The following is a 16,857-nucleotide window of genomic DNA, read 5'->3' as shown; positions in this document are numbered from 1 at the left end:
TCCCTGTGACTCCTCCTACTGGTGATCTCCCTGTAACTGACCACCCCCTCCCCCATCCTGTTTCAGGGAAGATCTATGCTCCGATGGAGAACAAGGGCGAGCTTTCTTCATACGAGATGAAACTGAGGTGAGGCCAGGGTCAGGCAGGGGTCGTTGCTGGGGTTGGGTGGGGGGGGGGGTCATCGGGTGGGGTGTCATCGGGCGGGGTGTCATCGGGCGGGGGTTGTTGCCAGGGTCGGGTGGAGATGCTGTTTCCTGATTGATGGGGAGCTGGCTCCTGATTGGCTGGTCCCTGCAGGAAGAAGCTGGACCTGTTTGCCAACGTGGTCCATGTGCGGAGTCTTCCCGGCTTCCCCACCCGGCACCACAACCTGGACCTGGTCATCATCCGCGAGCAGACCGAGGGCGAGTACAGCTCGCTGGAGCACGAGGTGACCCCCTGACCCCGGCCCCCGACCCATACCCCTGATCCCGACTCCAGTCCCGAACACTGATGTTCTGACCCCCGTCGCCCAACCTCCTTTGACCCCCCGACTCAGATCCCAACCCCCAGCTCTGATTCGATCTTGACCCTGATCCCCGACGTCCAACCTCCCCAGTTTCCCCATCTTGTTGGGGGCTGCAAGAGCAAGACGGTGACCTAGAGGAGGAGCGTTTACAAAGCAGTGGGAAAGATGGGTGCTTGTTTAAATCTCTCTGTCAGATAATTAGCTGTCGCCAATAAAGGGAAGGTAAGCTCAAGCAAAGCGGACAGTGTTGAAGTGGGAATCTAAGGCTTTGGTGAGAAGAGGTGGAGGTTCAGAAGCTGGGGCATGGTAAGGACAGGTTTTTCCAACTCTTTCCTCTTGAATAGTGGGAATGGCAGGCAAGGCAGGGGTCCGTGGGTCGCCAGGGAAGCCAGCAGTAACCCTGATGACTTCATCTGCGAGAGGTGCATTCAGCTGCAGCTCCTGACAAGCCAAGTTAAGGAGATGGAGCTGGAGTTGGATGAACTCTGGACCATTCAGGAGGCAGAGGGGGAGATAGACAGGAGTTACAGGGACATTATCACACCAAGGAGATAGGAAGAGGGTAGATGGGTGACAGACAGGAGAGGGAAAGGGAATAGGCAGGCAGTGCAGGGCACCCATGTGGCCATTCCCCTCAGGAACAAGTGTACCCCTTTGGGCACTGTTGAGGGGGATGACCTATCTGGGCAAGGCAGCAACATCTAGACCAATAGCAGCATGGTCAGCTCAGAGCCTGAGAAGGAAGGGTGAAGTTCAGTGGAACAATCGTCACAGGGTCTCGATAGTCAGGGGAACAGTAGGAGATTCTGCAGCTGCAAAAGAGAAAGTGCGTTGCCTCCCAGGTGCTCAGGTCCAGAATGTCTCTGAGCAGGTGCAGAATATTCTTAAAGGGGAGGGTGATTTTATTATTGGGCAATGAACATAAGGAATATGTTCTTAGAGTTTGGTAATAGAGATGACTGCCCCAATTGGATGGAAATAGAATTGAAATCCTTACGGGCGGTATTGGCCTCACCTTTACCCCTCTCTATTCCAAAACTAACAAAGAATTTTATAATGAGACAGATTGAAGATTTGGAGTCAATTAGGAAATTGTTTGGACTCATCCAATTCTACGCAATTGTTTACTCCAACTTGCCATTTTGGATGCAAATTATGAAGAATCGAATGGGCTAGGAATTAAAACTTTTAAGGATCTTTTTATCCAACAAAACTTTGCATCTTTACAACAGTTGATGATGAAATGTAATCTGCCAAATAGACACTTTTTAGATATTATCAAATTCAACGTTTTATTTGTTTCCATATCTTCTAGATTTCATGGGTGTAGGAAACAGGAAGGACTCATTAGAAGTACATGGTAGACTGAAAGGAGCTTAAGAAAGGACGTAGGTGAGCTCGAGGGACATGAGAAGGCCTTGGAATGTAGGATTAAGGTGAATCCAGAATGTTCTATGTGTATGTGAAGAACAGAAGGATGACGAGAATGAAGGTGGGGCCACTAAAGGATAAAGGAGGCCACATGTGCCTGGAGGCGGAGGAGGTCCTAAATGAATACTTGGTCAGTATTCACAAAAGGACCTTGATCAGGGTGAACAGGCCTGTGTGCTGGACAATATGGAGATTGAGGAAGTGTTGGATCTTAAAAACATAAAGATTGATAAGTCCCTGGGGCCAGACGTGATATACCCCAGGCTGCTGTGGGAAGTGAGAGAAAAAATAGCTATGATCTTTGAATCTTCTTTGGACACAGGGGAGGTGCCAGAGGATTAGAGAAAAGCAAATGTAGTTGCCTTGTTTAAAAAAGGTAATGGGGAGAATCCTGGGAATTCTAGACCAGTGACTCTTACGTCAGTGGGGTGTCAACTATCGGAGAGGATTCTTAAGGATAGGATCTGTGAGCATTTGGAGAAGTCCCGTCTACTCAGGGATAGCCAGCAGGGCTTTGTGAAGGGAAGGTCGTGCCTTATGAGTCTAATTGAGCTTTTTGAGGGGGTAACAAAAGAAATTGATGAGGGTCGGGCGGTAGATGTGGTCGACATTGATTTTAGCAAAGTATTTGACAAGGTCCTCACAAGAGACTCGTCCAGAAAGTCATGAGGGATGGGATCAGTGGAACCTTGGCCGTGTGGATAAAAAAATGGCTTGTAGGAAGAAAGCAGAGAGTAGTAGTGGAAGGAAAGGATTCTGCCTGGAGGTCGGGGACTAGTGGAGGGGCCGCAGGGCTCTGTTCTGGGACCCCTGCTCTTCATAATTTTTATAAATGATCTCGAAGAGACAGAAGTTTGTGGATGGGAGAGTTGTGGGTGGAGCTGAAGGTTATCGAAGGTTACAACAGGATATTGACAGGATGCAGAGTTGGGCGAAAATAGTGGCAGATTGAGTTCAATCTGGATAAGTGTGAGGTGATGCATTTTGGAAGGACAAGCCAGAAGGCTGAGTACAGGGTTAATGGCCAGTTACTTAAGAGTGTGGATGAACAGAGGGACCTTGGGGTTCAAATCCATACATCCCTCAAGGTCAGCACACAGGTTGATAGGATGGTTAAGAAGGCCTATGGGATGCTGGGCTTCATTAATAGGGGGATTGAGTTCAAGAGAGGTCATGTTGCAACTCTACAAATCTCTAGTGAGACCACACTTAGAGTATTGTGTTCAGTTCTGGTCACCTCATTACAGGAAGGATATGGAAGCTACAGAGAGGGTGCAGAGGGGATTCACCAGGATGTGGCCTGGTTTGGGAAACAAGTCTTATGAGGCAAGGTTAGAAGAGCTGGGACTTTTCTCTCTGGAGTGTAGAAGGATGAGAGGAGATTTAATAGAGGTCTACAAGATTCTGAGAGACATAGATAGGGTGGACAGTCAGCGCCTGTTTCCTCAGGTACGAATAGCGAACACCAGAGGACATATGTACAAAGTGAAGGTAGGGGAGACGTCAGGGGTCAGGAGTGTTGTGGGTGCCTGGGTTGCTGGGGGTGGTGGTGAGGGCTGGAACATGGAACAATAGGGGCATTTAAGAGACTCTTATACCCCTTTTACACAACCATTAAAAGACAGGAATTAACCACCTTTTAACTTCTTCACTTACCCGTGTGAACGTGATGAAACCGGGATGGGTTTCTGTCCAGTTGTTACCCGTGAAGGTAGGAAGTATCAGAGCCCATGCATGCAGGTTCAGCAAGCGGTGAAGGCGGCGAACAGGATGTTGGCTTTCATAAAGAGGGGATTGGAGTATAGGAGTAGAGAAGCCCTCCTGCAGTTGTACAGGGCCCTGGTGAGACCTCACCTGGAGTATTGCGTCCATTTCTGGTCCCCATATTTAAGAAAGGACATACTTGCTATAGAGGGAGTGCAGTGTAGGTTTACAAAGTTAGTTCCCGGGATGGCAGGATAGGTTAGAAAGACTGGGCTTATATGCGATGGAGTTTAGAGGGATGAGGGGAGACATGATTGAGGTATTTAGGATTATCAAAGAGCTAGACTGGGTGAAATCAGAGTACATGTTCCCAATGATGGGTGAGACTAGGACAAGAGGGCATAGTTTAAGAATACAGGGAAGGCCATTTAACACAGAATGAGGAGAATTTTTTTACTCAGAGAGTTATGGGTCTGTAGAATGCATTGCCACAGAGGGTAGTGGGGGTGGATTTTCTGGATAGATTTAAGAGAGAGTTGGATAAGGCTCTTGTGGGCAGGGGAGTTGAGGGTTATGGGGATAAGGCTAGGATTGGTTTATTAAAAGGGAAAGATCAGCCATGATCCGATAAATGGCGGCTGGCTCGAAGGGCCAATTGGCCTACTCCATTGTCTATTGCTATGTAAAAGGCTTTCCTGGGATGCCAGGTGTAATGCAGGCCCTGCCTCCTTTTGCACTGGGTCGGTATGTAAAAGGTCACAGTGACCCGGCTTTTCTTAGTGAACGACCTGAACTGGCTTTAAACACAGGTCGTTCACACCACAATTAAGTGGGATCTCTGTGTAAAAGGGTTCTTAGACAGGCATAATGATGGAAGAAAAATTAAGGGTTACAGGATAGGGAGGGTTTATTTAGTTTGTTGAATAGATTTATATAGGTTGGCACAACATTGTGGGTTGAAAAGCCTGCACTGTGCCGGAATGTTCCATGTACCCTGGACCTGGTCATCACTGAGCAGACTGAGAGCGAGTGCAGCATGCTGGAGCATGAGTTGAGACCCGGCCATGACCCCTGACCTCCGACCCCACCTCTCTGTCCCATACCTTGACCCGTCCAGCTCTGCCTCAGCTGGCTCTGACTGTATCTCCCTGGGTCAGAGTGTTCCGGGGGTCATCGAATGTCTGAAGATCATCACGAGGGAGAAGTCCCGGAGAATCGCCAAGTTCGCCTTCGACTACGCCACCAAGAATGGACGCAGCAAGGTCACGGCTGTCCACAAGGCCAACATCATGTCAGTGTCATCCTCAGCCCTTCCCTCGACCACCCCCAGCCTTCCTTCTCCCCTTGTCACTGTTCCTCCTTCCCTCTCCCTCCCCACTCCCCCTGTTCCCTCTAGCCCACCCCCCTTTTCTCGTTCCCCCAGCAATTCCCTCTCTTCCCCTCATCTCCCCAGTCCTTCCCCTCTTCCCCTCTTCACCCACTGGCCCTTTCCCTCCTATTCCTTTCCCCTGCACTCCCCCAGCACTTCCCCTTTTCCACCTGCCTCCACTTCCCCTTCCCTTCCTGCCCCCTCTTCCCCTTCCACCTCCACCCCTCCTTCCATCTTCCCCCTTCCTCTTCTCCCTCATTTTTACCTCCTTAGTATGGACCATAGAACATTACAGCTCAGAAACAGGCCCCTTCACTCCTTCTAGTCTGGGCTGAACCATTTTTTCTACCTCGTCCCACTGACCTGCACCCAGTCCATATCCCTCCATACCCCTCCCATCCATCTACCTGTCCAAACTCTTCTTAAATATTAAAATTTAGTTCATGTTCACCACTTCAGCTGGCAGCTCGTTCCACACTCCCACCACTCTCTTCATGAAGAGGTTCCCCCTAAACTTTCCCTTTCACTCTTAACCCATGTATCTCACCTCCCCTCAATCACATTCATTCAGGTGCCTTGCCTTTCGGCGTGGGCAATCATATCTCTCCATCTGTCATGATCTCTGCCTCTCTGAATTGTAGTTGTTGCCTCCCCTGTTCTCCTTCGGTGAAGGCTCTATCTTTGAGCTGAGACCGTAGTCGATGTTGAGTTCATAATTATATAAGGGAAAAACACTGAAGTGGTTTCCCGTTGCCTTCTTCAGTTGTAGTGTCCGTACTGGACGGGTAACCCTGGCCAGAGATCATCAGATTCATCTGCCCAGCGGTTTTAGTTTTACAACCATAAATTCCAGTTTGTAGAGTATGCTTGTAAAAACCATCTACAACCCATAGCTTCACATGACCCTGATTGGGGGGATAAACAGGTGCGACACCTTGTCCAAGGGGGGCCTGCAGGCTATCGGATGGTAGGAACACCTTACACCTCCTTTTGCTGAGATGTGCTGCAATGACACTGAAATAATTTAAATTTTAAATACCTCGATCAAATCTCCCCTCATTCTCCTACACTCCAGGGAATAAAGTCCTAACCTGTTTAACCTTTCCCTGTAACTCAGTTCCTGAAGTCCAGGCAACATCCCAGTAAATCTTCTCTGCACTCCTATCTTATTGATATCTTTCCTGTAGTTCGGTGACCAAAACTGCACACAATCCTCCAAGTTTGGCCTCGCCAATGTCTGATACAACTTTACCATAACATCCCAACTCCTGTACTCAATACTTTGATTTATGAAGGCCAAGATGCCACAAGCTCTCTTGACAACCCTGTCCACCTGTGACACCACTTTCAGGGAATTATGTATCTGTATTCCCAGATCCCTCTGTTCTACCGCACTCCTCAGTGCCCGACCGTTCACCGTGTACGTCCTTTCTTGGTTTGTCCTTCCAAAATGCAACAGCTCACACTTGTCTGCATTAAATTCCATCGGCCATTTTTCAGCCCATTTTTCCAGCTGGTCCAGATCCCTCTACAAGTTTTGAAAACCTTCCTCACTGTCCACAACGCCTCCAATCTTAGTGTCATCTGCAAACTTGCCGATCCAATTGACCACATTATCATCCAGATCATTGATATAGATGACAAACAACAATAGTCCCAGCACCGATCCCTGAGGCTCCACCACCAGTCACAGGCCTCCAGTCTGAGAAGCAACCATCGGCCATTGTCAAATCCAGTTCACTACTTCACCATGAATACCGAGTGTCTGCCCCACCTCCCATGTGGGATCTTGTCAAAGGCCTTATTAAAGTCCATGTAGACAACATTCACAGCCTTTCCTTCATCAGAATTTAAAAAAAAATAAATTAAACTTTCTTGGCAACTTCTTTGAAAAACTAAAAAATTGGTTAAACATGACCTAACACATACCTGCACCTCTTCCCTCTCCACTCTTCCCCCAGCCTTTTATCCCTCCTTTCTTGCCCCCCCCCCTTCTCCACCTGACCTCTTCTGTTCCTGTGCAGGAAGCTGGGTGATGGTCTCTTCCTGCAGTGCTGTGCAGAGATGGCCAATCTCTACCCCAACATTGAGTACCAGTCAGTGATCATCGACAACTGCTGCATGCAGGTAACCCAGAGGTCTGCTCCCTCCCTACACCCCAACACTCTCTCCTGTCCCACCGCCCCCACCCTCTTCACCAACCCTCCCTTCCCACCCCTTCCCTCCCTACCACCCGCCTTCCCCATTGCCCTCACCTGTTCTACCGTCCCCACCACCTCTCCTTCCCCACTGCCCACCGTCTCGCCACTACCGCACCCTCCCTCCTCCCTGCCCCCCTCCATCCCCACTACCCCTAGCCTTCTAATCATCGCCACCTTTCCCAACCCTCCTCCCCCACCCTCGACTCTGCCCTCTGCCCTACAGTGGTGTCAGATCCCATCACCTCCCACACCCCTGATTCTGCCCTCTGCCCTACAGCTGGTGTCGGACCCCCATCAGTTTGATGTGCTGGTGATGCCGAACCTGTACGGTAACATCATCGACAACCTTGCAGCTGGGCTGGTGGGAGGCGCTGGCGTCGTGCCGGGTGAGAGCTTCAGTTCCGAGATTGCTGTCTTTGAAACGGTGAGTGGCACCCCCCCCGGGTGGGGCCTGGCATCTCAGCCACACTACGGATTCATGCTGATGTTCCCAGGCCTGGTGGTGAGGGGAAAGGCAGGTGCAGTTCCCTCTGCCATGAGGGAGGCTAAGGCCCTTCAACCCAGTCTGATAATGCTGACCCAGATTGACCTACATTCCGCTGAACATTTCCTATCCCGTGGACCAGTCTAAACGCCTGTCACTGCCTCTACCCCTTCCCCCAGCAGCTCGTTTCTCACACACACACAACCCCCCCCCCCACCCTCTGTAGAAAAAAGGTGCTCCTCAGGCTCCTTTTAAACCTTGCCCTGTAATTTTAGACCCCTGACTCCAGGAAAAATCTCATGCCCCTCATGATCTCAGAAACAAGGTCCCCTCTCAACCTCCTATGGTCCAGGGAGAAAAGTCCCGGCCTCTCCCTCCTTGCAGTTTACACCAACAAGTCCAAACAACTCGAAAATAATCTCTCTGCCCTTTTTCTCTTCCTAGTGTTTGTGCTATAGCTGGGATCCAACTGGTACACAATCTCTTCTCCGTGTGGGAGGGAGTCCCACATTGATCCCTTACACCCCACATCTGTGTGGAGGGGGAGGTCCCAATCCCCCTTACACCCCACATCTGTATGGAGAGGGGGTCCCTCATCCCTCTTACACCCCACATCTGTATGGAGAGGGGGTCCCACATCCCCCTTACCCCCTACATCTGTATGGTGGGGGTCCCACATTGTTCCCTTACACCCCACATCTGTGTGGAGGCGGGGGGTCCCACATTTGTGTGGAGGGGTCCAACATCATTCCCTTACATCCCACATTTGTGTGGAGAGGGTCCCTCATCCTCCTTACACCACACATCTGTGTGGAGGGGATCCCTCATCCCCCCCTTGCACCGCACATCTGTGTGGAGGGGGTCCCTCATCCCCCTTATACCCCACATCTGTGTGGAGGGGGGTCCAACATCGTCCCCTTATACCTCACATCTGTGTAGAGGGGGTCCCACATAAATGACCTGGATGAAGGGGTGGAAGGATGGGTTAGTAAGCTTGTAAATGACACAAAGGGTGTTGAAGGTTACAGGGTGATATAGACAGGATGTAGGGATGGGCAAGCTCTTCAGCGCTTGACGTCCTGTTTTGCGGAAACTGCCAAAATGTTTGGCCTGGAAGTCAGCCTGAAGAAAACTGAGCTCCCCACCATGACTACCAGCCACCCCACATCTCCATCAGGCACACAGAACTCAAAATGGTCAACCAGTTTACCAATCTCGGCTGCACCATTTCATCAGATGCAAGGATCGACAATGAGATAGACAACAGACTTGCCAAGGCAAATAGCGTCTTTGGAAGACTACACAAAAGAGTCTGGAAAAACAACCAACTGAAAAAGCTCACAAAGATAAGCGTATACAGAGCCGTTGTCATACCCACACTCCTGTTCGGCTCCAAATCATGGGTCCTCTACCGGCATCACCTACGGCTCCTAGAACGCTTCCACCAGCGTTGTCTCCGCTCCATCCTCAACATTCATTGGAGCGCTTTCATCCCTAACGTCGAAGTACTCGAGATGGCAGAGGTCGACAGCATCGAGTCCACGCTGCTGAAGATCCAGCTGCGCTGGGTGGGTCACGTCTCCAGAATGGAGGACCATCGCCTTCCCAAGATCATGTTATATGGCGAGCTCTCCACTGGCCGCCGTGACAGAGGTGCACCAAAGAAAAGGTACAAGGACTGCCTAAAGAAATCTCTTGGTGCCTGCCACATTGACCACTGCCAGTGGGCTGATATCGCCTCAAACCGTGCATCTTGGCGCCTCACAGTTTGGCGGGCAGCAACCTCCTTTGAAGAAGACCGCAGAGCCCACCTCACTGACAAAAGTCAAAGGAGGAAAAACCCAACACCCAACCCCAACCAACCAATTTTCCCCTCCATCCGCTGCAACCGTGTCTGCCTGTCCCGCATCGGACTTGTCAGCCACAAACGAGCCTTCAGCTGACGTGGACTTTTACCCCCTCCATAAATCTTCGTCCGCGAAGCCAAGCCAAAGAAGAAAGAAAGAGAGGGATGGGCAGAGAAGTGGCAGGTGGAGTTCAATCTGGATATGTGTGAGGTGATGCATTTTGGAAGGACAAACCAGAAGGCTGAGTACAGGGTTAATGGTCGGTTACTTAAGAGTGTGGATGAACAGAGGGACCTTGGGATTTAAATCTATACATCCCTCAGGTTTATGGGATAATTAAGAAGGCCTATGGAATGTTGGGCTTCATTAACAGGGGATTGTGTTCAAGAGTCGAGAGGACATGTTACAACTCTACAAATCTTTGGTTAGACCACACTTACAGAATTGTGTTCAGTTCTGGTCACCTCATTACAGGAAGGATGTGGAAGCTATGGAGATTTACCAGGATGTTGTCTGGATTGGAAAATAAGTCATGAGGCAAGGTCTGTTTGGAGAGGGTCCCACATCATCCCCTTGCACCCTACGTCTCGAGCGTAGAAGGATGAAAGGAGACTTAATAGAGGTCTACAAGATTCTGAGAGGCATAGACAGGGTGGACAGTCAGCACCTGTTTCCTAGGGCAGGATCAGCAAACACCAGAGGACATGTGTACAAAGTGAAGGGAGGGATGTTTAGGGGAGACATCAGGTTGTTTCTTTATACAGAGAGTTCTGGGGGCCTGGAATGCCTTGCTGGGGATGGTGGTGAAGGCTGAAACTTTGGGTACATTTAAGAGATTCTTAGACAGACACATGGAGGCAGGAAAAATAGAGGGTTACGGGGTAAGGAGGGTTTAGTATTAAGGAACACTGTATAAAGGTCAGCACCACATTAAGGGCCTGTACTGTGCTGTCGTGTCCTATGTTCTATGAATCTCCCCTCTCAACCCTGCTTCAGAGTAAAGACATTCACAAAATATTCATTAAAAATGCACCTAAATGCTGGAAGAACTCAGTTGGTCTTTTCATCCATATGAGACAAAGATATATTGCTGACATTTGGACCTGAGCCGTTCAAGGAATAGGCAGAATGAGCCAGAAGCAGGAAATCCCAGAATTCAGTCAGTTCTGGCTGGGGGCAAAAGGTGTTAATTGGATATGATAGGGATGAGGTGGGAATTGATTGCGAAAGGAGATGGGGAAGGGGATGGGAGAAGAATGGGAGGGGGGTGGTTAACGGAAGCCAGAGAAGTCGATGTTAATGCCGTGTGGTTGGAGGGGGCCCAGTCGGAAGGTGAGGTGTTCCTCCAATTTGTGGGTGGTCTCAGTCTGGCCATGGATTCTTTGTACATGGTGCCAAACCCAGTTCCATTCTGTGCTGACTGATCCGATCAGGTTATGACTGGTTGAAACTGACCTGCCTTGCAGGTTCTCACATCCTGGGGTAGACATCGGTGTTGTACCTTAACTGGAACTGCTTGGGCGAGAGCCGCTGTCAGTTCTGGTGATGGAGTCACAGCAATGTGCAACACAGAAACAGCCTTGGTGCCTCGTTGTCCAGCTGACCACGACGAACACGAATCCCCTGTCCTGGGTAAACTTGTACCTCTCACTTTGTTCGTTTTAGATTGGTCTAGGTGCAAGGGAGACAGTGCACAGGGAGACAGCGCACAGGTACTCTTAAGCAGGGGATTGGAACTGGGTCGCTGGCACTGTGATAGAGTAATGTGAACCCTAGAACGTTACTGCACAGGAACAGGCCCCTTTGGCCCTTCTAGTCTGCGCTGAATTACTCTGCCTAGTCCCACTGACCTGCACCTAGACCATAGCCCCCCATACCCCTCCAATGCATGTAAATAAGCAAATAAGGGTGGATAAATCCCCAGGGCCTGATAAGCTATTCCCTCGGACCTTGAGGGAGGTGAGTGTGGAAATTGCAGGGGGTCTGGGAGAAATATTTAAAATGTCCTTCGCCACGCGTGTGATGCCGGAGGATTGGAGGAGAGCTCACGTTGTTCTGTTGTTTAAAAAAATGCTCCAAATATAACCCTGGAAGTTATAGGCCAGTGAGCCTGACGTCAGTAGTCGGTAAATTATTGGAAGGTGTTCTAAGAGATCGGATGTACATTATTTGGATAGTCATGGACTGATTAGGGAAAGTCCACATGGCTTTGTGTGGCATAGGTCGTGTTTAAGAGTTCTTTGAGGAAGTTATTATGAAAGTTGATGAAGGAAAGGCTGTGGATGTTGTCTACATGGACTTTAGGAAGGCCTTTGACAAGGTCCCACATCAGGAAGGTTCAGACGCTGGGTATTCATGTGAGGTAGTGAACTGGATTCGACACTGGCCGGACGGGAGAAGCCAGAGAGTAGTGGTGGATGATGCTTCTCAGACTGGAGGCCTGTGACTGGTGGTGGGGCCTCAGGGATCGGTGCTGGGGCCATCGTTGTTTATCTTCCTCTTTCTTTTTAAATTATTTTTATTGATATTCAATAGAAAAAAATGAACAAAACAATTATGATGTGTTGTGGAATGAGTAAAAAAGTTATAACTGATCCATTTGTAGAAATTGAGAAGTACAATGGCACAAACATAATGAACAAAAAAGAAAAAAAGAGATAAATTCGAACCCCCCTTCCCCTCAGCAAGGTTGAAGGTTGATGTTTTAAAAAATCCAAGTGGCATCACCTTGGAGAGAGAGAGCACGGTGCCAAGATTCCAAATCAACACCGACTCTTGAGGTGACCACCATAGTCCATAAATGAGCCCTGTATCGTTTGGAATTTGATATTTGAATCAATGACCGCATCTCCAATTATTCCAAGTTTAAACAAGACATAATATCCCTGAGCCATGGGCATGTGGAGATGAAATAATGCCTTTCCGTTTAACCACAATTGCATGTCTGGCCATTAACGAAGAACAGGATTGAAATGAAGTTACTATATTAGTATTCCAGAAAGAGCTAATCTGGACAGGTTCCATGACCTCACTGGTTGTTTTCCTGACTTCCCATGACTTTGTGCCTGTTTCCTGAGTAAAAAAAACATTTAAAATCTCCCCATCTCTTTTGTCTCCGTACAAAGCCGACCACTCTGATCTTCAACGGGACCAAGTTTATCCCTTACTCTCCATTTGCTCTGAATATACCTGTAGAAACCCTGAGGATTTTCCTTCACGTTGTCACCAAACCAACTTCACATCTTTTTTCCTTCCTGATTTCTTTCTTGAGGTTTTCTTGCATTTTTTATTCTCCTCCAGTCCCTCATTTGCTCCATGTTGCCTATACCTGTTCTACACCTCTCTCTTCTTCCAAACCTGATCCCAGTATCCCCCAAAAAAAAGGTTCCTTCTGCCTGCTAACCATATAACCATATATAACAATTTGCAGTACGGAAACAGGCCATATTGGCCCTTCTAGTCTGCACCGATTTACGTGAAACTCCACTAGTTCCACCTACCCACTCCCATCCCCATAACCCTCCAACCCCTCACATCCATGTACTCATCTCGCCTTTAATCCTGACATACAAACTCTGTACTCTCAAAATTTCCCCTTTGAAGATCCTCCACTTACTTCACACATCCTTGCCCGAAAACAACTTATCCTAATCCACACATTCTAGATCCTTCCTCGTTTCCTCAGAATTTGGCCTTTCTCCAATTTAGAATCTCAACCCGAGGCCAGACCCATCCTTCTCCATAATTAACTTGAAACTAATGGCTTTATGATCACTGGACCCAAAATGTTCCCTGACACATACTTCTGTCACCTGTCCTGTCTCCTTCCCTAGTAGGAGATCCAGAATTGCACTCTCTCTCGTTGGTACCTCTATATATTGATTTAGAAAACTTTCCTGAACACATTTGACAAACTCCAAGCCATCCAGCCCTTTTACAGTGTGGGCGTCCCAGTCAATATATGGAAAGTTAAAATCCCCGACTATCACAACCTTGAGTTTCCTGCAACTGTCTGCTCTCTCTCTACAGATCTGCTCCTCCAATTCTCACTGATCTGGTCGACAATACAACCCCATGAGTGTGGTTAGACCTTTTCTGTTCCTCAGCTCCACCCATATACCTTCAGTAGACAAGCCCTCTGGTCTGTCCTGCCTGATATTTTCCCTGATGACCAATGCCACTTCTTCCCCTTTCATTGCCCATCTGTTCTATTGTGGCTGTACACACAGAAGCCAGGAACATTGAGCTGCCAGTCCTGCCCCCATGCAGCAGTGGATTGGAACCGAGTGGCTGTGATAGTGTAGCTTGAACTACTATGTTAACTATGTGATCCATTGGCATCACCTCAGGGTGGGGGTACATTCCGTAACTGTCTGCGTCTCATTGCAGGGAGCGCGACACCCATTCTCACAGGCGATGGGAAGGAACATCGCCAACCCCACAGCCATGCTGCTCAGCGCAGCCAACATGCTCAAACACCTCAAGTAAGTGTTGGTGCCCCTTTCCCCATCCGCCGGACCCCTCCCTGTCTGCCAGATCCCCTCGAACCCTCCCCATCTACCAAATCCCAGGGACCCCTCCCCATCCACTCATCCTGTTCCCTGTCCCCAGGACCCTTCGCCAGGAACACCCATCTCCCCACCCGCCACTCTACCCGCTGTTGGAGGGAGGGTGCCAGGACAGAGGGTCCCCCCCAGCCCGCGTTGGGGAGCTGTGGTTTGGGGGATCTGATTGTCTCGTGTCCGTTACAGCCTGGATCTTCACTCAAGCCAAGTGTCCGATGCCGTGAGGAAGGTCATCAAGGAGGGAAAGGTGGGTGTGATGAGGGGGGGGGGGACTCAGTCCTCACCCTAATCGCTGTTTCCCCACCCCCCCCCCATCCCACATCCCCCACCCTGACCACTGAGTGCAACGGCAATCAAGGGTCGGAAAGAGGCGGGGAGCCATCACTGTGAAGGGAGCTTTATGGGGGGGTGGAATGTGTGGACAGGGGATGAACCACTGGGAGGGGGGGTTGTGTGGAAATGGGGGAGGAGGGACCTTTTTTCATTTGAAATCTTCCTCTTGTTTATATCTTGACATTTCAAGATCCCTTTACTGTCATGTAATAGCACAGAATGTAATATTACACAAGACTGCCTTCTCCCTGCTGTAAGGCAGTCTCCATGAGCATCGCCCAGCACCTCTTACAGAATGAGTAAAAGGGCGTCCCTTCAGAGTCACTGAGTGTCCGTAGATTTTCCTCCAGTTCTCCCGCAGCTAGACAATCTCCTGTTCGATCCATCGGCCGCCCGAGCTCCAGATCCAAACCTCTCTCACGGTCAGGAAGCCTTCAGCACCCGAGGCCCTTCGGGAGCCCTTCCTGCCCTCAGTGCCCTTTCGAAATCCAGCTCCAATACCTGGTTCCCATAAGCCAGTCTCCAGCAGCCCGTGCGGGTCCTCCCCCCACCACAAGTCGCCCGCAGCCCGTGTGGGTCCCTCAGCCGCTGAGCACCTCGCTGGCCCGTCGCTGTGGTCACCATCCCTGTAGGGTTGTCTGTTCTGCTTCTCCTTCTGAACGGAGGGGGTGGGGGTTGTTCTCCCCATTTCTGGTGCCCTGTGCTGGTCCACTCTTCCCTCGGTGTCTGCAACCCCTCATGGCCGCTGCCAAACACAAGCGACACCATCTTGAACACAGACCCCATGTTGACAGAATTTTACTCACAAACACCATTAGCTGCAGGCATTAGCACTGGGCGGTTGGACCCTGCAGAGCTGCAGTTTGTCTCTGCTCTTTTGGGTCCACACCAGTGGCAGCGCAGCACAAGGACGGCTTCATCCCCCATTGCCATCAGATTCCTGAATGATCAATAAACGAGGCACTGAATTATTTTGTAAGATCATTGTGAATATTTTCACTCCTGATACTGCTGCAAACACTAAATTTCAAAACGTTCATGACCAACAAATCCTGATTTTGAAAGTCCAGACCCCCACTGGCAGTGATCGATGGAACTCTTGCTGCAAATGCCCAACATCAGGAATATTTGTGATCCCAGAGTGTCCGTCTGGGTGCTGTGTGATTGCTCAGACAAGGGTCTGTCTGGGTGCAACCCTGTGGAAGTGAGGAATATTCATGACCCCAGGCCGCCCCAGGCTGTATGTGACTCCTCAGGGAAACCTTTGTCTCAACACAACCCTGCAGAAATGCGGGCTGCCCCCTGAGCTGGGACTTCGGGGAGGTGGTGTGGGAAGGTTGGCGGGTAGAAATGGGGGAGCTGCGGTTGCCATGGTGAGAGGTGCCCAAACACTCAAGTCAGAGGTTAGCATCTCCCACTGGCATGGGGATGGGGGTGAATGCTCCAGACCCACCCTCAGCTGGAGTGCTGAGCTCAGGGGGGTGTGGGCAGAACTCGGCTGCTGTTAACAGGCTTCGGTTCTGATCTCTCCACAGGTCCGCACCACCGACATGGGTGGATACTCAACGTCAGCAGAATTCACAGCGGCTGTCATTGCCAACCTTGGCACGTGAGCATGGTTGAAACCCCAGGACCATGACTCACTGCGCCCTATGACTGGAGCCCCAGGTCCACATCCCACCCCCATGGCTGGAACCTCACATCTCACCACAACAGCTGGAACCCCTTTTCCCACCCCCACCCCACAGGTGAAACCCCACGTCTCACCCTCACCCCATGATTGGAACCCCACAGTCCCACCCCACGACTGGAACCCCACGTCTCTCTCCCACACCCCCACCCCATGGCTGGAACCCCCCCCCCAAGTCTCTCTTCCAAGGCTGGAACTCCACATCCCACCCTCACCCCATGGCTGGAGCCCCACATCTCACCTCCACGGCTGGAACCCCAGAACCACATCCCACTCCCAGCCCGGTCCTGCTCTGCACCTTAGGAATTTAATCTCCAAAATGTTAATAAAACATGAGATCAACTCACTGCTTTACATGTGAACTTTAACATGTCGTGGGGAAGTCCAAAGTTCTTTAGATCACTGCTTGGTCTGGCAGTGGGGCCCTGGTCAGAGGTTATGGTTCTGCTATACACTGGGGTCAGTTGGTGGGCCCCGAGGTTAGAGGTTACAGCCCTACACACAGGTCAGTCGATGGGGCTGGAATCAGTGCGAGTTCCGTGACTGCAGGCGTGGACACTCACCCTGGGGAAATTATGGCAGAGTGGATGTGGGAGGAGGCAGGGCTCTCCACGAACGCCGACTGACAGGTCATCATGCGGGGGGTAAATGGCCTGTAGAAGGGACGGCTGCTGGAACATTGAGAAACCCAGAGAGGTCTGTGCCCAAGCAGAGAGCACCCATG

General features: G+C 50.3%; 1 protein-coding gene across 8 annotated transcripts in view; it reads left to right on the top strand.

The window, feature by feature from the left end:
• The window catches only part of idh3b (isocitrate dehydrogenase (NAD(+)) 3 non-catalytic subunit beta), a 105,701-nt gene extending 89,222 nt beyond the window's left edge, over window positions 1–16,479 (top strand). For 7 of the 8 annotated variants that reach the window (XM_069923365.1, XM_069923363.1, XM_069923368.1 and 4 more), the window contains 8 exons: window positions 67–127; window positions 299–431; window positions 4,802–4,935; window positions 7,038–7,140; window positions 7,492–7,638; window positions 13,935–14,029; window positions 14,297–14,357; window positions 15,979–16,479. In XM_069923365.1, the coding sequence (XP_069779466.1) occupies window positions 67–127; window positions 299–431; window positions 4,802–4,935; window positions 7,038–7,140; window positions 7,492–7,638; window positions 13,935–14,029; window positions 14,297–14,357; window positions 15,979–16,056 (812 nt within the window). In that variant the 3' untranslated portion in view covers window positions 16,057–16,479. Of the gene's footprint in view, window positions 1–66; window positions 128–298; window positions 432–4,761; window positions 4,936–7,037; window positions 7,141–7,491; window positions 7,639–13,934; window positions 14,030–14,296; window positions 14,358–15,978 lie in introns of all 8 variants that reach the window. The other variant, XM_069923364.1, reaches the window with a different exon arrangement.
• The last annotated feature ends 378 nt before the right edge of the window (window positions 16,480–16,857 follow it).

The sequence above is a fragment of the Narcine bancroftii genome, chromosome 3 (assembly GCF_036971445.1).
Source record: "Narcine bancroftii isolate sNarBan1 chromosome 3, sNarBan1.hap1, whole genome shotgun sequence".
Classification (NCBI taxonomy): Eukaryota; Metazoa; Chordata; class Chondrichthyes; order Torpediniformes; family Narcinidae; genus Narcine; species Narcine bancroftii.
This window is presented reverse-complemented; position numbering and strand designations above follow the sequence as displayed.